At 35.8% G+C, this 23946-nt stretch overlaps 2 protein-coding genes across 2 annotated transcripts; both read left to right on the top strand.

Annotated features, from left to right (window-relative positions):
• Positions 1 to 342: 342 nt before the first annotated feature.
• On the top strand, positions 343 to 9970 carry LOC144435116 (steroid 17-alpha-hydroxylase/17,20 lyase-like). Its single transcript, XM_078123677.1, has 10 exons — positions 343 to 442; positions 2028 to 2198; positions 2467 to 2640; positions 3615 to 3708; positions 4150 to 4305; positions 4932 to 5152; positions 5518 to 5637; positions 6052 to 6291; positions 6986 to 7084; positions 7260 to 9970. Exons 2-10 carry the CDS (start codon positions 2033 to 2035, stop codon positions 7505 to 7507), a joined length of 1518 nt encoding a protein of 505 aa, XP_077979803.1. The 5' UTR covers positions 343 to 442; positions 2028 to 2032; the 3' UTR covers positions 7508 to 9970.
• A 1284-nt stretch (positions 9971 to 11254) lies between these two features.
• Positions 11255 to 22075, top strand: LOC144435433 (steroid 17-alpha-hydroxylase/17,20 lyase-like). Its single transcript, XM_078124029.1, has 11 exons — positions 11255 to 11397; positions 13975 to 14145; positions 14429 to 14602; positions 15572 to 15665; positions 16161 to 16316; positions 18879 to 19068; positions 19100 to 19106; positions 19524 to 19643; positions 20029 to 20268; positions 20966 to 21064; positions 21238 to 22075. The coding sequence occupies exons 2-11, from the start codon at positions 13980 to 13982 to the stop codon at positions 21483 to 21485; spliced, it is 1494 nt and encodes a 497-aa protein (XP_077980155.1). The 5' UTR covers positions 11255 to 11397; positions 13975 to 13979; the 3' UTR covers positions 21486 to 22075.
• Positions 22076 to 23946: the final 1871 nt, after the last annotated feature.

Below are 23946 nucleotides of genomic sequence, written 5' to 3'. Positions count from 1 at the left end.
CTCGTGAACGTTTACGTTCTTCTAAAATTCCAAGTACTAAGCCAGGTCAGTATTCTTAAATTTGATTTGACAGTGTCAGTATTTGCCAACATTTAGTAGTATAAACCTTTGACGAGAGTCTAAAATTCAGAGACACATGTACCACAATTCTCTTACCTCATACAATGGAAGAAAATTTGTTGTCTTCAGTCGGTCAGCATTTTTTCCCACTTTTTGGCCTACGACAATTTATTTCCCAACAATCTTCAAGCGCCCCCCCCCCGGAAATCAAATGCTTTACCCCTTAACATTACTCATGGATTACCGTGACGTCATTCTATTTGTACACTTAAATTCGTATCACGTGACTACCGAATACCAGTTCGGATTTGAGTGTACCGCCTCTATCCAGTGTATTTGCATACGAGACAGACTGAGGTGACAACGGGCATCGTCAAACAAGGTATGTTAGTAGTATCTACAGCTTACTGTTTCATAGTGTAGTCAGAGCACAGAACTTAGTATTGAGGTTCAACCTGACCCAAATTGAGGTTAGTGTGCGTATGTTCACTGCTGTAAATTATAACGGTCGGTCATAGCTATAAAGCTATGCGTCATTGATTTCATTCAGCCCTTCCATGTTCCTTATGTGTTAAACCATTGAGATACTTGGCAAATAATATATGAAACGGGTATAAAATAACAAGGTTTCGAGGATCGCACACCGCGTAAATATAACACAAAGCTTGCAACAGAACACTTGGGCTTCGCGGATACGTAACACCGAGCCCGTCGCAGTGACACGTCAACGAATTGTTAACCCTGTGTGACAGTACAAGGATATTCGAGTACAATTATGCAGTAGATATCGGTACATACAAAGGAACAATTTTAGCCATGCGAAGCTCCGAGGACTGTGTGAGTCTATCACAGAACTACACGCGACACCATGAACTTTCAACCGGCCGTTTTACTCTGCAAACATTTCGTTTTACTGAGCAAACATTACGTAACCTAACCCTTACAATACCTTACAAACGACCTTCATTGTGCATATTTTCAGACAAGAAATGCTATGGCATGTAACAAAAGTCGTTCATTTAAATATCTCGTGAATACCACCGTGAATGACCTTGCACTCTTTGACATATTTTCCAGTCCCTTTATATTAAAGTGTTATAATTTGGTTCGTAACATTTCCTTCCATTGGGATAGGGGCCAATAATGTATACTTCTGCCATTCCAAGAGAAATTCAGGACACTTTTGACAGATAATATAATTATGTTATTTGCGAATTCATTTAAGCCAATGTATACAATAAATGACGTCATGCTTTTCAGTTCAATTGCCTAAGTTGTTTGAACTGACTACTTACAATACGTTGCTAGTTGGCGTCAGTGTTGATTTTCTTTTTCCCTCGAATAATAGGCTAAACACATTTGTGATTGCAGATGCTATTTACTTGGTGGAATGGGGTCAGTTTACCCACAGTCTACATTACTAATATGCTAGATAGTACATGCAGTCTAAAACTTACAATGTAGACGTGTGAAACTGTAAAGTGTTAAATAGTAAACTACAAAACCCCAAATCAATCTCTCAGTTCGTTCACGATTGTGCGTTTTAAAGGTGGTGACCTTAGACTATAAAAAACACTTAAATGAAGAATTTACAACTAACTACACTAGTTTGATAAGTGTCTGTGAATGGCGTCCAAAATTCTGAATTCCACGAGTAAAAATGCCACTGCTGCTAAGTACCAAAAGAATATGTTAAAGCAGGCTGTAAGTTTATCACACAGGTTCATTAAATGCATGTCTACACCCACACGACGAAATTCAACTCCTCATGCGTTTAGTGAATGATGCAAGGTCATTGAAATATAAAATTATAACAGGTACTAGAATTATTTTAAGAAAGTTTAAGAAAGTTAATGTAGAAGTCGCCAAAAATATGTCCATTGTGTTGGTTTACTGACAGTCAAGCACTAATCGTCAATCGCTTCACAGTTTGATAACGTTATTCTTGTTGCATCCTTTTTTTCCAGCCAAAATGATTTCTGCAATCATAGGCCACCTCTTTAGTATACTATCAAACCCGACATATGTTCTATTGTTATTGCTTGGTCTGCTGGTATGTCAACTCCTCTATGGAATGATCAAACCCGCTGGTTTTCCCCCTGGACCAATAGGATGGCCTGTTATAGGCAGTGCAATGTGTAAGTTTTCAGTTTTTATCTGTCATCATCCATACATTTGAAAACCACTATAGAGATGCAATAGACAATTCTTTTAACGTTGTCACCATTTCTCTCGTATTCATTAGAATAATGTGTTTCTCTTATTTTCCATATGTAATGCATTCATCATCCATACTGTGAGGGCGCTCTGTCACAGAAGAATACAATAGGATTTCAAAATGGGGCCTGAAGAGATGGACCATAAATCGTTTTTACTGACGTTTATTCCTTCTTTGATTACTTGCAGTGATCGCTAAAGACCCGCATACCAATTTGACGAAACTGTCTGAAAAGTATGGCGATATATTCACTCTGAACATTGGACTTGCTCACTGTGTTGTGCTAAATAACATTAAGTTGGTCAGAGAATCACTTGTCGCTAAACAGAATGACTTTGCTGGACGACCCTATATCTATTCATGTAAGTATCACACGAACCTCTTGTGATTTGTAAAAGAACCCTTTCCAACATGTTATCTTAAGTACTGCTGGTTTAAATGTATAATTAAGTTGGTATTGGAAATTACCGTGTATGATTAACATATCATATCATTACACCGAGACATTCTTAAAGTGTAGGTGCATTAGACCCAGACAAGTGATGTTCATCATCCATGCATATCGCATCATGATGCTTGACAAGTTTGACTACGACGACTAGGGACAAATGTATGATAAGGAATTAAAGAAAGTTGGAAGCTTCACACCTCTTGGAAATTGCCCATACAATGCCAAGCCCAGTTGTTAGAAGAAAGAGTTGTGCTTGTGATTACTACTGATCATATAGGACTGAAATATGATGATGTTCCTAGGGATATATAGATGAAAATTGTTCATGACGTGACATCATTGTTGATATGCATTGTTTTTTGTTAAATAATCTTACACTCCAAAAGTACATGTAGTTGATATATTAGTGTAAAATGTGGTCAGTATGTTCCTGGGAATGTCTAGGAAAAGGATTGTTTATGACCAGATTTCTCAATTCATGATATGCAAAACAGTTCTTTACAAAATTACATGCTGTTTTGGCTTTTAAAATATAATGAATCCCTCAACTAGTGGTTTGTGATTAGTCCTGGTATTATTACGAATTTTTAGATAATCGATAAAAGATTATATGGCCCGCAAATTAGTTACAAGTGTCATTTTTGGTCAATATGTGTAGTTGTTATTGTAAATATGTGATCGTTTGTAATGATGTTCCCAGGGTTGGCTAGATGACAAAAATAATCGATACAAGATGTTGTGATCAGTCTTATCATTTGTAATATAAATGGGGTTTTTTTCAGTAATGCAAGCCAGCAAGCTGGGGTCGTTATTTAGAAACAGTTTCGGTTCAGTTGTAGTATGGTGTCTTGAGTGTTAATTTTCTTATGGGAATCTCTATTTTAGCGGACGTTATTTCCGAAGGCCGGAAAAACATAGCTGTTGCTGACTTCACTCCTGCATGGAAATATCACAGGAAATTAGTACACCAAGCAATAAGGCAAGTTATTAAATCACCTTTGAAGTAGAATCTCTATTATAATTGAATAATTCTGATGGCGGGAAAGACACAGTAGCTACCGACTACCGAAAATTAGTACACCAAGCAGTAAGGCGCAAGTTTGTAAATCATATTTAAAATAAGAGGTGAGAAAGATTGGCTCTCTAGAATCTCTGCATTTTCTATAATCAAACAAACAAACTTTTAATAACTCAAATGTATACTCGAACATCGCATAGTACTATTTGAAGTTTTATCTAGTATCATTGTTTATTTATTATTCCATCATAAATGCAAATAAACGTCAAAATTGTTCATTTAGTATTTATATCAAATGTGGTCGTTTCAAATCATTTACATTTAGTTGAGAATACTAGTAATTGCATCTGTTCCGGTTTATAGTTCTTTCTTGTCAAATTGTATTTCTTTTTATAACGCCAGAAATTATGCCAGTGGAGAGCGATTAGAGAGAGCTGTAAGTGAGGATGCTCTTCCACAATTAATGAAAACTGTCGGAGCTGGAGAACCTTTTGATCCAAAACCCGTGATATTTACAATGATTGCCAATGTCATTTGTAATCTGTCCTTTGGCAAACGGTAGGTATGCTATGTCTTACGCCATACACATTGATAAGTAACTATTTCATGTGTAGAAATCGTAATCTTTACCCCATCCTAATAGTACCTACGTATAATAACAACACTAACCAGATATATGAATTAGTGTGTGTGTGTATATGTATATATATATATATATATATATATATATATATATATATATATATATATATATATATGTATGTATTTCAGTTACCATAGTAACTAAAGCTTCAAGACATAATGAGAATGTATAGACTGCATGTTTGTTTATTATCATTATATCAAGTGCATCTGTCTCACATGAATAAGCCTGTTGTACAGGGTGGCTAGCGACCAATTTGGTCAATACTCAGCGTGCCTTTCCACTAAATGTCGTCGACTAAACAATGATTAATTTCGACTGTTTTAAAGCATATTCTGATATTCTGAGTGTGACGTAAACACAATTTATATATCAGCACAGCCATATTAGAAAAAACATCGATGAAAAGTCCATTGCTCAAAGTCAATTCAATACGAACCAATTTTTCTTGATATTTATTTTGAGTTTTCCAAAGATGATACCAATAACCTCACCATTTCCATGCATGAATATAAACAACAATCTCTTTATCTTTAACAAGGTATGCCATAGACGACCCTGAATTGAAAAAGATAATGGATATATTCAAGGAATTCGTTGACGCATTTTCTAGTGGTGGTCTGTTGGCCGATCTCATTCCATTCCTCCGCTACATTCCACTGACCAGTGGAGAGAAGGTGATGAGAGAAATAGCTGACAAATTTCTGAATCTCATCCAACAGAAGATTGATGAACACAGCGAAACATATGACCAATATAAAGGTATAGATGAACTTACTTCTTGAATGGGAATATTACTTTCTATTTGTCATTTATTTATGATAGTACGTATTTCCTACACTAACTTTTATAGACAATGGAATATATAGTTATGGCTGTGTAAGTAGCTAAAACGGTAGCTATGTGGGTACATTGTTGACATACATACATACATACATACATACATACATACATACATACATACATACATACATACATAATTCAAATAATGCGAATAAGGAACCTACAGGACTAGAACGATTTAAAGAACCCCCCTTATCTGGCGCCTAATTAAGAAAACCGTGATGTCAGTTCTTTGTTCTTTTAATCGAATAACATATTTAACTCTTTTTGGTGATTACTGACAGACAACCATCGTGACCTGTTAGATGATCTCCTCCACGCCAAGTTTGAAGCAGAAGGAACTGAGAATGCTGGATTAATCACAGATGTACATATCAGACAGACCATAGGTGACGTATTTGGAGGTAAATGATTTTAGCTGAAGTGTAGATGTCTTTGAAAGTATATGCAACAATATGCGAAAGGGGTTACATATCGTAGTAACTGTACATGTCGCTACTTAAAGCGTAAAGACATTGATATGTCAGTCAAAGCATGACGTATAGCATGAAGCTTTTTGTAAAGTGTGTTTTGATTCGGTAGAAAACAATGGGAAATGAAACCTGTTGCCTACATTGTTATGGTTACAGCAAAAGAACCAACTGGTGGAGGGTCTATCAGTTGGTGGAGGGTCTATGGTTAAAGTGGTGTGCAACAGGGCGTGTCGATAAAACACAGAAGTTAGTCATTCGCAGAATCGCACAATAGAAAGATAACCGCATCACATAAATTTCTTATTCATATTCTATGAATCTCTTGTGTTTGTGTCTATTTCACAGCTGGACTAGATACCACTGTTCACACTCTAAACTGGTGTGTTGCCTATCTAATGAATTACCCGGATGTACAGGCTAAGGTGCATGATGAGATTGACAACGCTATTGGTCGAGATCGCCCTTGCCAACTTTCAGACAGGTCAAGACTGCCATACTGTGAAGCTGTCATACACGAAGCCATGCGAATCCGTACTGTGGCACCGATCGGAGTACCACACACAACTACGTGTGATACATCTGTCGGTCAGTATTGTTGTATACAGTTTTTATAAGGAATGAAAACTCGCCTTGGCTAAGAACGTTTAATACAGGTGTATCAACACAATGTATATAATTACATCCAATAACATATTTCACAATTCTAGTAAATCCTGTATTTTGAAAAGATAGAATTGTTCGTAACCCCCTGCATTGCTTTGTTCTTTTATGTCCTCACTCATTCCTTTAGTTTCATCTCATATCATGCCTCCTCCGATGACAGCCTATCTACTAGTACTGTACGTGGTCCATGTAATTCATTGAATTTGAAGCTCTCCTGCTAACCAGGCGATCCTTGACTCACATAAACCTTTTAACTCAAAATTTCATACATTTCGAAGTTCCATGCAGATTCCTTTCCATTAGAATTACAAAGTAAAATCCAAAGTAAAGCATTTTCTGTTTGAACCACAGTCGCTTAAAGCATCCATATCTAGTGTAAAAGTATACTGTTCCATTTACCAATTGACCACATTAGACAGACCACATACTAGGCTTGTAGATAAACCAATTGAAACAGTATACTTTACACTTGAATGTTATAAACGAGTGTAGCACATAGAGGAAGTGCTTTACTTCAGTGTTTAATACTTGTTGTAATAACCGCAATGTTTACATATGATCATATTCGTGATGGATGGACAGTCATCTAAATGACCGTGAATATGATCACTTTTAGGTGGATATTGTCTTCCACGAGGTACATGGATAATGGTTAACCAATGGAAGATACATATGACAGAGAAAGAATGGAAAGATCCTGAAGAATTTAGACCAGGTATATTTCAATATTAGCATGTATTTAGAGTGGTCTTAGTTTAAGTCACTGCACACAAGTCATATACGCAATCATACATACACACGAATATATATACATTGTATATATACCATTATATTCTGAAAATTGTTTTTTTTTTTTAAATATACATGAATATTTTTTCTTCCTCTCACAGAACGGTTTCTGACCCAAGATGGTACCTTGATCCCAAAGGCTGAAAGTTACATACCATTCTCGGCTGGTAGAAGAGTATGTGTCGGTGAAGCTCTGGCCAAAAATGAGATGTTCCTTATGTTTGTCAACATTTTCCAGAACACCGTTTTTACTGTACCCCCAGGAAGTAACCCACCATCCCTAAAGCCAAATTACGATGCGGCAGTGATTCGATTATTTCCATACAAAGTAGTCGCTAGAAAGCGTTAGTAAGAGAACAAGGGATGAAAGTCTTGAACTTGACACCCTTCTGTATGCTGTGTACAACCAACATCAGTATTACTCTTCTCAACTGAAGAATTGCACAGCTAGGTTAAATATAATCGTTTTACCAAGAAATACCAGTAAATAAATCATACGTACAATAACACCGTTCAGAACTGGTAGATTTGATTTTTATATGTAAATTTATGAAAACATTGTACCACAATGTATTGAATCGAATAATAACAAGTTTCGCAGATTAGCATTAATCGTTCTCTAATCGATATATAGATAAAGCCTGTAGGTGGTGTTACTAATTTTTCAAATTTCAATGAGCATTGTAATGACAGATGTTACAAATATTCGATTACATGGTAATATATGTGTAAAGGCATTCATCGTCATTCTTAGTTCGACCATGCCCATAACAACTAAATGAAGGTTGATATGCCGGATATACATTCAAACCAGATTTATCCTGAATGCCTCCCATAAAGGCAAAAACCATAGGCTTTTTGGCCTACACACATTGTTTGAAAGTAAAATTCTAAATCATAGCTATTATACATGGTGTACCACATAGTTGGGAAAAATAATTATATGAAATTTGAAGCTTGTATAGGTAATGTATTGCCTAATTATTTAAAACAATAAACAATACTAATTTTGATAATTAATGAGGCAGTATCTTTACATTTAGGCTCGATAATATAGAAGTTGAAGTTTGCACTTAATTAAGGAAAATCGTACATTATGCAAATTAGTCATTCAAATTAAAAGCTATATCAACATACTTCAGACGACATCTGTGCTTTGTGCATGGTTGATGTATATGCCGAATTTTATTGCATTTGAAGCGTGTTTTCCGAAGATATAACTCATAACGAAAATCATTAATTATTCAAATTACTCATTAAAAGTATAAGCTATGTCAACAAACTTTAAAGTACAGATGAGCATTATTAGGGTTGATAAACCAAATTATATGAAATTTGAAGCTTGCATTCTTAAAGATAAAGCGCAATTACAAAAAGTCATTAATTATGCAATTTATTCATTAAATCTGTAAGCTACATCAACACATTTTATAGGACATATATGCAGCTTTATTATGGATAACTTGTTTATTTAAATCATATTGAAATTGAAGTATACATTCTTAAGATATAGCATAACTACCAAAATCAATTCAATATGCAAATTATTTGTAAAGGCGTTAAGCTGAATCAACAAACTTTATTGAACATGTGCGCTTAGATTTTTAACATATGTACCACATTGTATTGAAATCAAAAGCATAACTTAAAAAAGCCCAACAGAGAATGTATATCCTGAGGAAACTCAGATCCTTTGGCGTAAGTCAAAGTGTCCTTCAATTGGTGTATAGATCTCTCATTGAGAGTGTGCTGTCCTTTAATATTGCACTTTGGTATGGTAATTTGACAGTAAAGAACAGAAGTAATCTTTCTCGCATTGTCAACATGGCTGAAAAAGTCATCGGTAGCAAACAATCTTCTCTTTGTCACTTGCATCAGTTGTCAGTAAAAAGAAAGGCATTGAAAATAGTTAATGACCGGACACATGCATTACATACTCACTTCCAGAAGCTTCTGGACGTCGTTTCCATTTGCAAAAAAAGAGAACTTGTTTAAAAAATCATTCTTACCATCAGCAGTAGCCATTTTGATCTCAATGTGACAGCCTCAAGTGAACGTTTATGTCATTATGTAAATGCATATTACTATTTCTGTTTTCATTGGTGTGAATTATGTGTATTTTTGTAATATTTGCTAACGAGTCTGAAGACAATTTTCTGTGTTTTTATATGCAGACAATGAAGTTTCAATTGAATTGAATTGAATAGATTTGAGTAACAATTCCATATGGGAGGCAAAAATGGAGATATATATACTACAACAAGACCATGTGGCATGCCCACAACAACACCCTAATGACGGTACATATTGCAAAGATAATCATAGAGATGCCTAGGCAAGTGGATAAACATCCAAAACTTGGCATAGGAGCAAAGTCTTTAGATTTTCGCTCAAACACACAATAATTGTTGTAATGCGACAGAAAATATGGAATTAGTTATGTTTGAAGTATATGTACCACATTTTTATTGAATTTGAAGAGTGCATTTTTAAGTATAGTGTACTAACTGATTATTAATTATGCAAATGAGTCATTAAAATTAAAACTACATCACCAAGCTTATTAGAACATTAGCAATTAGCTGAATTTGAATTTAAAGTGTGAAGTTTGAAATTTGAAAACATTGTCTTATTACTGAAGATCATTAATTATGTGAACGAGTCATTAAAACTAAAAGCTACGTCACAAAGCTTTGTAGAAGCTATGCACCTTGTTATGGTTGATGTAGGTAGCAAATTGTATTGAATTTGAAAAGAGTATTCTTAAGATTTAGCTTTTAATTAATTATGCAAATGACTCATTAAAATAAAAAGCCACATCAACAAGCTTTTCAGGATATATGCCCTTTCGTATGTTTGAAGTATGTGCCAAATTATACCAAATTTAGAGTGTGCATTATTAGCCTAATTACTTAAATTATGCAAAGGAGGCATTAAAACTACAAGCTATATTATCAAACTTTATATGACACATGCACGTTGTTATCATCAATGCCTGAATTATATTGAATTTGAATCGTACATTCTGAAGATATAACCTAATTACCGAAAACAATTACTTACCAAAACCTAGTAAGATCTAGTCTTTACTATAATGAACATGTGCACCAAATTTCGTTCGAATTGAGCCAGTCGTTTTTGAGAAAACTATGACAAAGACAACCCTAATATATATATATATATATGTTGAGGGTAGGAGAAAATCAAGTCGGGTTTTTCGTCTCTACAAGCCTGTTTCGTGAGTAAATCACTCGTCAGGAGATGTTGATGTACGAGTACGAGCACTGTACTACGGACAAATCTTACCACTGACTTCAATATATATATATATATATATATATATATATATATATATATATATATATATATAACCTTCCTTACCGAAGGCAATAATGTTGCGTGTCATAGAGTTGAACGGTATAAGTATGGATAGTTCTAACGTTGCACTCTAGCACTCACACTCTCATACTCTCGTACGGGATCGTTTAGGTCCAAGTCGGGAATTAGTCACAACTGAGAAGAGATTTCGGCTTGCCAGAATCACCTACCCGAGTGATCTTAAGTATACTTCGAATACAGTGTAATTTACACAACAACTAAAAATAGAAAATCACACCATAAGATCATGCCATCATAAAAGTTATAAATTATATACTTTTCTCTAACCAATCATGTGATTTTCAGTAACATCTACTATGGGTCTACTTCTGACCTATGGCCTACAATGCCGAAATGTAGAATTTATTCCCATAATTCCGAAATACGATATTTTGGATTGTAACAATAACACATCAATTCCACAATTGTGTTACAACGCCATTGTGCCATTTTTGAAATTCGAGGACTAAAAGATTTTTTGTTATCTTTTCATTTAAATATATCTAGATACTAACAATAGTAGGCAAATTTCAATCAAAATACAAAGTAGCAAAGAAGGGGTGTGTACAATGTAAGAATATGTATTGTCTTCATGCATCAGTTGGTAAGCATTTTTGGCCTACGACAATTTATTTCCCGACAATCCGCCAGCCTCCCCCCACCCCGGAAATCACATGCTTCACCCCTTAGTATTACTCATAATCTACCATGACGTCATTCTATTTGTACACGTGAGTTCTTATCACGAAACCACTAGATATCGGGGCTTAAAGTTTAAAGTTCGGATTGGAGACCACCACCGCTATTCAGTCTATTCGCATGCGAGGCACACTGAGGTGACAACAGGCAACGCCAAACAAGGTATGTTAGTAAACTATCTACAGCATACCGTTTTATAGTGTAGTCAGAGCACAGAACGTTAACGTTATATTGAGGTTCAAACCTGAGGTCAGCATGTTCGCTGCTGTGAATTATAACGATTGGTCATAGCCGTAAAAAGTCATAGATTTCATTCAGCCTTTCCATTGTATATGTTAGTTGTTACACATTTATCTAATACTCACAGACACTTGTTTCCCGAGATACGTTTGAGAATACTTTAAGAATCGATAATATTGAGATACTTGGCAAATAGTATATGAAAGGGGTAAAATAACAAGGTTTCTAGGATCGCACACCACGAAATATATAAGCAAGGCTTGCAACAGAACACTCGGGCTTCGCGATACGTAACACCGAGCGTCGCAGTAACACGTCAACGAATGGTTAGCCCTATGTGACAGTACAGGAATATTGAAGAGATTTCGGCTTGCCAGAATCACTTACCCGAGTGCTCCTGGATGTTTTAATTCTCATACAATCGAATTGACTCAACGACTAAAAATAGAAAATCACACCATAAGGTCATGCCATCATAAAAGTTATTTATATACTTTTCTTCAACCAATCATGTGAATTTCAGTTACATCATTTTTGCCCAGATTCGTCATCGCCAGTCTACTTCTGACCTATGGCCTACAATGCCGAAATGTAGAATTTATTCCCATAATTCCGAAATACGATATTTTGGATCGTAACAAATGTGATTGGGTTAATCGTGTTTATGGAGATGGGCGCTATCGGTTCTATTGGAATTTCTATCGCTCCTAAAGGGGTAAAACATAGGAGTCTTTGAAGTTCTTGTATAATAGGTAGATACAAGATTGTCTTCTATATTTCGCCATGCATAGCGTCATCAGGAATCGGTTGATGTCTTTGATCCTAAAAACCTGTGTTACCCTAAGTATGTCAATATTATCGATATCTTACTGTATTCAGGAATATATCTCGGTAAACAGGTGTCTGTGGTAATATTACATACTACTGCCTTCACCAATAACATAGGAATGTTTACTTCAGGATTACAGCAAAAGTAGACCACTATAGTACATGTACTACTGTAGTGGGCTGATGTTCAGACAACAAATGCTATGGCATGTAACAAAAGTCGTTCATTTAAATATCTTGTGAATAGCACCGTGAATATATGACGTCATGCTTTTCAGTTCAGTTGCCCGAGTTGTTTGAACTGCTTGAACTGTATGTTGCTAGTTGACGTCAGTGTTTATCTTTTTTCTATGGAATAACAGGCTAAACACATTTGTGAATGCGTATGCTATTTACTTAGTGGAAGGGGTCAGTTTGACCACAGTCTACAAATTACAATACTAATATGCTAGATAGTACAGTCTAAAACATAGACGTTTGAAACTGTAAAGTGTTATATCATAGACCCTCCACTTGGTTATATAAATAGTAAACTATACAACCTCAAATCATTCTCTCAGTTCGCTCACGATTGTGCGTTTTAAAGGTGATAACCTTAGACTATAAAATCACTAAATGAAGAATTTACAACTACAGTTTCATAAATGTCTAAGAATGGCGTCCCAAATTCTGAATTCCACGAGTAAAATGCCGTTGCTGCTAAGGTACCGGTCAGTTTCTCCAGCCGGGGGAGGGCTGGATTCTTAAATCGGTCCAACAGAAAGTCACTTACCCCCCCCCCCCCATCCCATCTGTAAAACCAAACAGGCTGACCCCCCCCCCCCATCACTTAATTCTAAAACATGATGATTCCTCCCCCCCCCCCAACCAATATATAATATTTACATGTTAGTTGAATGCACGAGTGACCTCTTGGGGTAAGGGAGTCCTTTGGGTTTTCCCCTGGCAGATCTGGAGTTTTCTGCTTCTGTTAAGGCAATTTTTAGGTTATTCGCAGCCTTTGAGGTAATATTTCCAAGCTTCGAAAAGCTAACCTAAATGTAAGTTTTAATTAGTTTTAAATGAGTTTCCTATGCCATAGAACTTTAGGTGGTCATACCTCGTGTATAATAGAAACTGGAATCTGATGAGATGTGGTGATTTGTAGTGTCAATAACATGCAGTGTCCAAAATAGAAAGTGTATTAATCCCTTCCAACAAGTTAATACTGACGAGTAGAACAATTTAAATTAACTTTTTTTATAAATTATCTATGAACATTACCATTACGAAACCTTCAAGTTCACTTTTTCTCCAAAGTGCATTATAAGTGAAGCATTGATTGCGAAACAGTCAAGCATTTACATGACATGTGCTGTAACTAGTGTGGTAGCTAGGTAATACATGTATATGTATATGTATAGTTATGTTTGAACTAATAAGTAATATTAAAGAATTCATGTACGAAACAGGGACAAGAACAAGTATTTACATGTACCACATTTCAGACAAGGCTATATGCCATTGTAGAAAGGGTTTTTTCTTCCATCACAAGGTCATTGAAAGATAAAATTATAACGAGTACTAGAATTATTTAGACAATCTTCAGAAAATGTAGAAGTCGACAAAACCATGTCCAAGTAAGAATCATCAATCACTTCACGTTATACTTGTTTTATCATTGTTTTCCAGCCAAAATGATTTCTGCAATCACAGGCCACCTCTTTAATATACTATCCAATCCGACATATGCTCTATTAATACTGCTTGGTCTGTTGGTATGTCATCTCCTGTATGGAATGATCAAACCCGCTGGTTTTCCCCCTGGACCAATCGGATGGCCTGGTATAGGCAGTGCAATGTGTAAGTTTTCAGTATTTATCTGTCAGCATCCATACATTTGAAAACCATGCATTTGAAAACCGCTATAGAGTTGCATAATAGACAATTCTTAACGTTGTCACCACTTATGTCATAGTCATTAGAATAACGTGTTTGTCTTATTTTTATATGTAATAAGCTCATTATCCATATTGTGAGGGCGCTATGTTACAGCAAAAACACAATAGGATTTCAAAATGGGGCCTTGAGAGATGGACCATAAATCGTTTTTACTGACGTTTATTCCTTCTTTGACTATTTGCAGTGCTTGCCAAAGACCCACATACCAATATGACGGAACTGTCTGAAAAGTATGGCGATATATTCACTCTGAACATTGGACTTGCTCACTGTGTTGTGCTAAATAACATCAAGTTGGTCAGAGAATCACTTGTCGCTAAACAGAACGACTTTGCTGGACGACCCTATATATATTCATGTAAGTATCACACGAACCTCTTGTGATTTGTAAAAGAACCCCTTTCAACAGTATCTGAAGTATCGCAGATAACCGTGTATGATTAATATCTCATATCATTGCACCGAGACATTCTTAAAGTGTAGGTGCATTTCTTAATAATGTTTAGAAGACCCAGACAAATCATACTCATCAACTATATGCATCATGCTGCTTGAGAAGCCTGACCACTGAGACAATACAAAATTGGAGGCTTCACACCTCTTGAAACATGACCCACACAATGCCGACACCAGTTGTTGGAAAAAAGAAAAAAACGTATTTGTGATTACTACTGAGCATATAGGGCTGAAATTTGATGGGGATGTTCCTAGTGATATATAGGTGAAAATAGTTCTTGACATAACATGACACGACATGACATAACATCATAGTTGATATGCAAATTAGATATAAAACCGCATTTTTGGTGATTTAATAGTCTTAAATGCCAAAAGTATTTGACACTGAAATTCGGTTGGTATGTTTCTGGGGATGTTTGGATAAACAATTGTTTATTACCTGATTTTCAAATTATTGATATACAGTTCTTTGTACGTAAATGCTGTTTTGGGTTTTAAAAAATACTGAGTTTCAAAACTCCTTGGTTATGATTGGTCTTGATATTGTTTCGATAATGTACTATTTGATACAAGATGATGTGACCCGCATATTATTACAAGTGTGATTTTTGTTCAAAAAGTTTACTTGTTGTCAAATAGGTTTGATAGTTTCTAATGATATTCCCAGGGTTGTCTAGATGATGAAATTAATCAATACAAGATTATGTAATCAATATTATCATATATAATTTAGATGTGGAAATGTTATTTTTCATAATCTAAGACCGTAAAGCTTGGATCAATCTTTGGACACAAAGTAGTCTAATATATATTCAGCTGTAGTATTATGTCATTAGTGTTAATTGTCTAATGGGAATCTCTATTTTAGTGGATATTACTTCCGAAGGTGGGAAAGACATAGCCGCTGCCGACTTCACTCCTGCATGGAAATATCACAGGAAATTAGTACACCAAGCAATAAGGCAAGTTTTTAAATCACATTTACAAAAAGACTCGTTTAAGGGGAATCTTTATTTTAGAATGCAAAATTTCTGAAGGCGGGAAAGACATGGTAGCTGCCGATTTCACTCCTGCATGGAAATATCATATAAAATGAGTACACCAAGCAAGCAGTAAGGCAATCAAGTTTTTAAATCATATGTAAAATAACAGGTGATACAGATTACCTCTTTGAGAGTCCCTGCGTTTTCTATAAACAAACAAACAAACAATTTTGATAATGCATATATATCCTCATATCCATCGGAAAATTCTATTTGAAGTTTTACCGAGCATTCTTTATCATTCCATCATGAATGTAAATCAACACGAAAACTGTCAATCTAGTATTGATATGAAATATGGTCGTTTCAAACCATTACTTTTAATTGAAAATTCTAGTAATTGCGTCATTTTCGGTTTGTAATTAACGTGTTTAATAATTCTTTTTTGTCAAATTGTATGTTTTACAACTCCAGAAATTATGCCAGTGGAGATCGATTAGAGAGAACTATAAGTGAGGATGCTCTTCCACAATTGATGAAGACTATCGAAGCTGGAGAACCCTTCAATCCGGCCCCAGTGATATTTACAATGATTGCCAATGTCATTTGTAACCTGTCCTTTGGCAAACGGTAGGTATGCTATGTCTTACGTCATACACATTGATAAGTCATCATTGCATGTATGAAAATCGTAATCTTTACTCCATCTTAACATTTAATTTAGCTACTTATAATAACAACTTTAACTAGATATCTAAATTAATAGTGTATATTTATATTTCAGTTACCATAGTAACTAATAAAATAAACCTTCAAAACGTAATGAGAATGAAGATTGCAGGTGATTGTGTATTATCATTATATCAAGTGCATCGGTCTCACGTTATGAATAAGCCTGTTGTACACATTGGGCAATGAGCATTTGGGCAATTCTAGCACCTTAGGGACCGGTCAGTTTCTTCGGCCTGGGGGGTCCGGTGGATTGGTAGGGGGGGTCACCCTGTTTTTGAAATTGGCAGTAGGGGGGGGGTCATGCTGTTTTGAAAATTGTGGATAGGGGGGGGGGGGGGTCATTGTGATGGAAGAAAAAAATCCTTTCTACAATGGCATATAGCCTTGTCTGAAATGTGGTACATGTCAATATTTGTTCTTGTCCCTTTTTCTTACATGAATTCTTTAATATTACTTATTAGTTCAAACATAACTATACATATACATATACATGTATTACCTAGCTACCACACTAGTTACAGAACATGTCATGTAAATGCTTGGCTGTTTCACAATCAATGCTTCACTTATATTGCAGTTTGGGGCAAAAGTGAACTTGTGACTTGAAGGTTTCGTAATGGCAATTTTCATAGATAGTTTATAAATGAAGTTAATCTAAATTGTTCTACTCGTCATGTTATTGACACTACAAATCACCGCATCTCATCAGATTCCAGTTTCTATTATACACTAGGTATGACCACCTAAAGTTCTCTAACATACCGGTGACTTTATTATACATGTATTAATGCCCCTATACTAATGTTACATGTCTATTTTATGTGATATAGGAAACTCATTTAAAACGTACATTTAGATTAGCTATTCGAAGCTTGGAAATATTACCTCAAAGGCTATGAATAACCTAAACAATGCCTTAGTATCTCAAGCAAAAAACTCCATATCTGCCAGGGGGAAAACCCCAAGGACTTCCTCACCTCCAGAGGTCACTCATGCATTCAACCAACAATCAGATGCACCAACAACCTTTTTACTGTCATAATGGTATTAAACTTTTCTTAAATAGTTTCACCCTATTCTAATTTGAGATGATATTGTCTTTTCAAGATGTGAAATGTTTGCCAAGATAGTCTAAAATTGCCTTAAATCTCCCCTACCAATGATACTACCATTAGATGTGCTGACCTTTACTACATGTATATAATGATGCCATTTAACTTTTTAAGAACATATTTCAACTCTTAGTGTAAGTTATAAAGAACAGTTTCTGATACTTGCTGTCTTGTAAAGCATGTATTAAGTTATTGCTTGAAGGGTCTAAATAGCGTAAATATTGGCGATAAGAGTAAAAATCATTCAGGGCTTTGAGGTGGACATATCCCAGTCTCAAGCTCTTCCCCTCTTACTGTCAAGATGCTATCAAAGTATATTTCAAAAGTATTTCAACCCTATGTAGTTGTTTTTTACATGTTGGTGTTGTCTTGTAAGGCTTGGAAATTATTGTCTGAAAGGGTCTGAATAGTCTCAAAATTGACTTTTCAGGGGAAAAACCTCCAGGGCTTCTAGGGGGAGACCCCCTAGGACCCCCCCCCCCCCCATGAGGTGTACACATCCCAATCTCAAGATCTCCCCCCTACCTCTTACTGTCAAGATGATATCAAACTATATTTCACAAATATTTCAACCTTATGTAGTTGCTTTTTACATGTTGGTGCTGTCTTGTAAAGCTTGGAAATGATTTTCTAAAAATGTCTGAATAGTCTCAAAATTGACTTTTCAGAGTTAAATACCTCCTGGGCTTCTAGGGGGAGACCCCCTAGGACCCCCATGACAGCTGTACATATTTCCTTCTCAAGCTTTCCCCCTACCTTTCACTGTCAAGATGCTATTAAACTCCTTTTCAAATATATTTACCCTGTGTAGTCAATAATTATAATTATGATAGTGCTAACCCGGGATCTTATAAAGTAGATGCAAGACAGTCAAGCAGTCCACACTGAGTCACGATCAAAAATACCTGTCACTCATGCGAATATCATATATGGGGGGGGGTCATCATGTTTTAGAATTAAGTGATAGGGGGGGTCAGCCTGTTTTGGGTTTTACAGATAGGGGGGTCAGTGACTTTTTGTCGGCCCGATTTAAGAATCCACCGCCCCCCCCCCCCAGGCTGGAGAAACTGGCCGGTCCCTTACCACAAAACGCCGTTTTTGAACTTTTTAACGCATATGCTGAGCAACGCAGAAGCAGTCACTCTCAATGTGACGTAAACTCATTTCATATATCAACAAAGCCATACTAAAAACATCGATGAAAAGTCCATTGATTGGTCTTTTTATTATTACTTCACAAAATGTTAATACCAACCATAAATTCAAATATTGATATTTAGCCTACTTATCCATAGATGATACCAATAACTTCACCTTTCCCATGTATAATCTCTATATCTTTAACAAGGTATGCCATAGACGACCCTGAATTGAAAATGATAATGGATATATTCAATGAATTCATCGAAGTGTTTTCTAGTGGTGGTTTGTTGGCCGATCTAGTATCTCGTTCCATTGCTTCGTTACATTCCATTGACCAGTGGAGAGAAACAGTTCAGAGAAGTACTTGGCAAATTTCTGAATCTCATCCAGGAGAAGATTGATGATCACAAGGAAACATTTGACCAATATAAAGGTATGTATTACTTTCTATTTGTTATTTGTTGTTCATTTATGATCGTTTGTATTTCCTCAATTGCGACAACACTAAGACTTATAGACAATGGAATAGTTAGGGCTGTGTAAGTAGATAAAAATGTAGCTAGGTGGGTACATTGTAGACAGACAGACAGACAGACAGACAGACAGAGACAGACAGACAGACAGACAGACAGACAGACAGACAGACAGACAGATAGATAGATACAGACAGACCGACAGACAGACAAGCAGAAAAAAAAGACAGACAAGTACGTAGGAACCTATAGAACTAAGAACGGTTCGAAGAAACCCTTTTTATTTCGTACACCTAATTAGGAAAACTGTGACATCAGTTCATTGCTCTAGTGATCGAATCATATGTATTTTATACTTTGTTGGTGATTACTGATAGACAACCATCGTGACCTGATAGACGATCTTCTTCAATCTAAGCATGAAGCAGAAGGAACTGAAAAAGCTGGATTAATTACAGATGTACATATCAGACAGACCATAGCTGACGTATTTGGAGGTAAAGCTGGAGTATAGAATGATGTCTTTGAAAGTATGTGAAACGATATGCAAAAGGGATAGCACATCGCAGTAACTTAACTTTACGTAAAAACCTTGGATTGATTTGTCAGTCAAAGCTGAATATAGCATGAAGCTTTTTCCAAAGTATGCTTTGGTTGGGTAGAACACTTTGCGGACATGAAACCTGTTGCCTATATTGGCAATGATTATAGCAAAAAACCTAACGTTTCATGTGGTTAAAGTGGTCCACACTCATATAATATGTTTATGTCGGTAAAACGCAGACGTTAGCCATTGGCAGAATCGCACAATAGAAAGATACCCGCATCACAAAAATCTCTTGGTCATATTTTGTGAATCTCGTGTATTTCTTTATTTCACAGCTGGACTAGATACCACTGTTCACTCTCTAAACTGGTGTGTTGCCTATCTAATGAATTACCCGGATGTACAGGCTAAAGTGCACGATGAGATTGACAACGCTATTGGTCGAGATCGCCCTTGCCAACTTTCAGACAGGTTAAGACTGCCATACTGTGAAGCTGTCATACACGAAGCCATGCGAATCCGTACTGTGGTCCCAATGGGAGTACCACATGCAACAACATGCGATGCATCTGTTGGTCAGTAATATTGTACACAGTGTTTATAAGCAGTAAAAACTCGCCTTGGCTAAGAACGTTTAAGACAGGTGTATCAACACAATGTATATAATGACATATTTCACAATTCTAGTAAATACCGTATTTTTGGAAAGTTAAAATTGTACATAGCCCATTGCATTGCTTTGTTCTTTTATGTCCTCACTTATTCCTTTATTTTCATCTCATATCATGCTTCTTCGATGATCTCATATCTACGTATATTAGTACTGTATGTGGTTCATCTAATTCGTTGAAATTCAAACTCTCCTACTACCCAGGCGAGCATGGACTCACATAAATCTTGTAACTCACAATTTCAAACATTTCGAAGTTTCATTGATATTCCTTTCCATTAGTACCCATAACACCAAAGTAAAACATTTTCTGTTTGTACCATAGTCGTTTAAAGCATCCATATCAAGTGTAAAAATATACTGTTCCATTTGCTAATTGACCATATTAGGAAGACCACATACTAGATAGGCTTGTAAATAAACCAATTGAAACAGTATACTTTTACACTTGATATGAATGTTATAAACGAGTGTAGCACATAGGAAGGAAGTGTTTTACTTCAGTGTTTAATACTCGTTGTAGTAACCACAATGTTTACGTATGGTCATATTCTTGACGGGTCAACAGTCATCTAAATGACCATGAATATAATCACTTTTAGGTGGATATTGTCTTCCACGAGGTACATGGATAATGATTAACCATTGGAAGATTCATATGACAGATAAAGAATGGAAAGATCCTGAAGAATTTAGACCAGGTAAATTTTCAATATTAGCATGTATTTAGAGTGGTCTTAGTTTAAGTCACTGCACACAAGTCATATACGCAATCATACATACACACGAATATATATATATACATTGTATATATTATATTCGGAAAATTGTCGTTTTTTTAAATATACATGAATATTTTTTCTTCCTCTCACAGAACGGTTTCTGACCCAAGATGGTACCTTGATCCCAAAGGCTGAAAGTTACATACCATTCTCGGCTGGTAGAAGAGTATGTGTCGGTGAAGCTCTGGCCAAAAATGAGATGTTCCTTATGTTTGTCAACGTTTTCCAGAACACCGTTTTTACTGTACCCCCAGGAAGTAACCCACCATCCCTAAAACCAAATTACGAGGCGGGAGCGATTCGAGTATTTCCATACAAAGCAGTCGCTAGAAAGCGTTGAGAAGAGAACACGGAATGAAAGTCTTGAACTTGACACCCTACTGTAAGCTGTGTACAAGCAACACGTCCAGTATTACTCTTTTAGTCAACTGACGAATCGCATAGTTAGATTAAATATACTCACTTTATTAGGAAATAGCAGTGAATAAATCATACGAAAAATTAGAACTGGTTGATTTGATTTTATATGTAAATTTATGACAAACATTGTATCACAATATATTGGCTCAAATAATAACAGTATTGAATGCAATTCAGTGGGATTACATGTGTAGAAAAATGAATAATTGCCCACGTTTCGCAGATTCACATAAATATAATTGTTACCTAATCGATCTGTAAATAAAGCCTGTAGGTGGTGTTACTCAGCATTTTTCAAATTTCAATGAGTTTTATAATGACACAAATGTTACCAACATTTGATAAAATGATAATATGTGTGGAAAGACATTCGCCTTCATTCTTGTCTTCGTTTTCCCATCCACACGCTACATGGAAATATGTTTTCTGTTATAAATTAGATGATGATGATGATGATGATGATGCAGCTGATATTTCATAAAGTTTATTACTTTCTGTCAATTTGTAGGGCGGGCAAATATTGAATAAAACGGTTAGCAACCAATGTAACACATTATATGTATACATGTGTTTCTTCATGTACGAGATGAATGAAATTAAGAATAAATAGTGGTATGATCTTAGAAGAAGTGAGCACTAATATAACTAGTATTAAAATATTGTTAAAATTATTCTTAAGGCGTATTGTTTTAGATGTATCTCCAAGTCGACTTGATGCAATCTTTAATCACTTGCCTTTGACAACCAGCATTGTCCATCTTCAAACGGTAATAGTAGATGACAAGTTAAGACCGGTACAGCATGTTTGTATTTTAGTCATGTAGATGTCTTACGATTCGTGTTAACCGAATTCATCCATTTCAAATCTAAATTCGTGACTTTGATTTGTACTGTGTACAAAAGTCGGTGTTAGAAATGTAACATTAACGATCAATTCGGTGATCTTATGATAGGTGTTGCTTGCATACTATATTATGACGTATTAGCATAATTGATTACATTTACAAATCGAATTATGTACATCAGTTATGCTAACCTCACATGATTTAAATATTCATTATATGGCAGATAGATATACGACGATATGTGACGTGACGTGTCAACACATGACGTCACGTGACGTGACTTGATGTGATGTATGATAGATATATGCATTACATTGCCTGGTATCTACTGCCACTGTGCGATTCTATAGATACATTCTTTGTAACAAGTAGGCCTTAAGTCTTGTTAATGGTATGGTGATTGTGGCTTTCATATTACTGACTAATTTGCATAATTAATGATAGTTTCCAGCAATGAGGAGGTATATTCCTCATGGTAGCCGGGAATTCCATCTAAGTGTAATAACACACATCATTCCAACTTTTGGCATATTTACATATAATTAGCTTTATAGTTAAGTGATATCGATATTCATAAATATATGCTCAGAGCTTCATCTCACTTAAATGTTAAATCGATTATAAGACATTTATACCCAATATGTTTGATTGAAGTGACTTGCCACGTTGAAAGTGAAAGAGTGGGGTTAAGTTTAACTCTACCAAACAACGAAGTTTATCCCGGCCGCTCCAGTTTCCTCCTGCCATGACACTGAACACATCACATCAGGATCAGCCATCATCACTTTGCCTTCTCAGGGCATAAGTTTATAAAAGAATAGATCTCTGGGCACAGCAGGTTGATCATGTATCTATACCAAGGATCACAATCATATCTTTCACACAGGTTTATATTCAAAGCCCGGACAAACATAATCAGGACAGCAGACAACTGAGCATATGTACTCATTCAACTCATTTCCCGTAAACGTGGAGAGCTACTCTGCTCTCTTACAAGTGTTCTCCAATTTATTGTCAATAAAGTCCAAATTTACATAATGAATAACTAATAAACACCATACAAGAGCTAAGAGAGGGAGTTGTGATGTCCTTTGACCACTCCAAACAAATATGATCAATAAGAATACTGTGTGAAATGTATACTGTTTTCTTTACTGGCTTTAAGGTACTCATGGTGGCATCATCAGTGCATATCATGACCCTGAGTACAGTTTACTGACCCCTCAATCAGAGTACATGTAGGGCATAATATGACCAAGTATGGAATTAACTAGAACACGAATATGTCAACGGTAACAAATATATCAATATGTGTGATAACTTTAACATTACAGCCTGCTTATTGAATCCTTGTTCCATCAACAAGAAAACTACTCTAGTTCGTGATCTCATCATCTCTCGCAATCTTGACATTTTGATGCTAACTGAGGCCTGGCTAAGTGGTGATTGCCGTGATGCTCCGGTCATAGCCGAGATCTTGCCTCCTGCTTATAAAATACAAGAGAAGTCGAGGCACGGTCGTGGTGGAGATACAAC

Source organism: Glandiceps talaboti, chromosome 5 (genome assembly GCF_964340395.1).
Source record: "Glandiceps talaboti chromosome 5, keGlaTala1.1, whole genome shotgun sequence".
NCBI lineage: Eukaryota > Metazoa > Hemichordata > Enteropneusta > Spengelidae > Glandiceps > Glandiceps talaboti.
This window is presented reverse-complemented; position numbering and strand designations above follow the sequence as displayed.

Coding starts and splice junctions, on each gene's coding strand:
- LOC144435433 (XM_078124029.1), top strand. CDS start 13,980: ATGATTTCTGCAATCACAGGCCACCTCTTTAATATACTATCCAATCCG. Junction 14,603..15,571: donor ACGACCCTATATATATTCAT/GTAAGTATCACA, acceptor TCTCTATTTTAG/TGGATATTACTTCCGAAGGT. Junction 20,269..20,965: donor AACATGCGATGCATCTGTTG/GTCAGTAATATT, acceptor AATCACTTTTAG/GTGGATATTGTCTTCCACGA.
- LOC144435116 (XM_078123677.1), top strand. CDS start 2,033: ATGATTTCTGCAATCATAGGCCACCTCTTTAGTATACTATCAAACCCG. Junction 5,153..5,517: donor AACATATGACCAATATAAAG/GTATAGATGAAC, acceptor GATTACTGACAG/ACAACCATCGTGACCTGTTA. Junction 7,085..7,259: donor TCCTGAAGAATTTAGACCAG/GTATATTTCAAT, acceptor TTCCTCTCACAG/AACGGTTTCTGACCCAAGAT.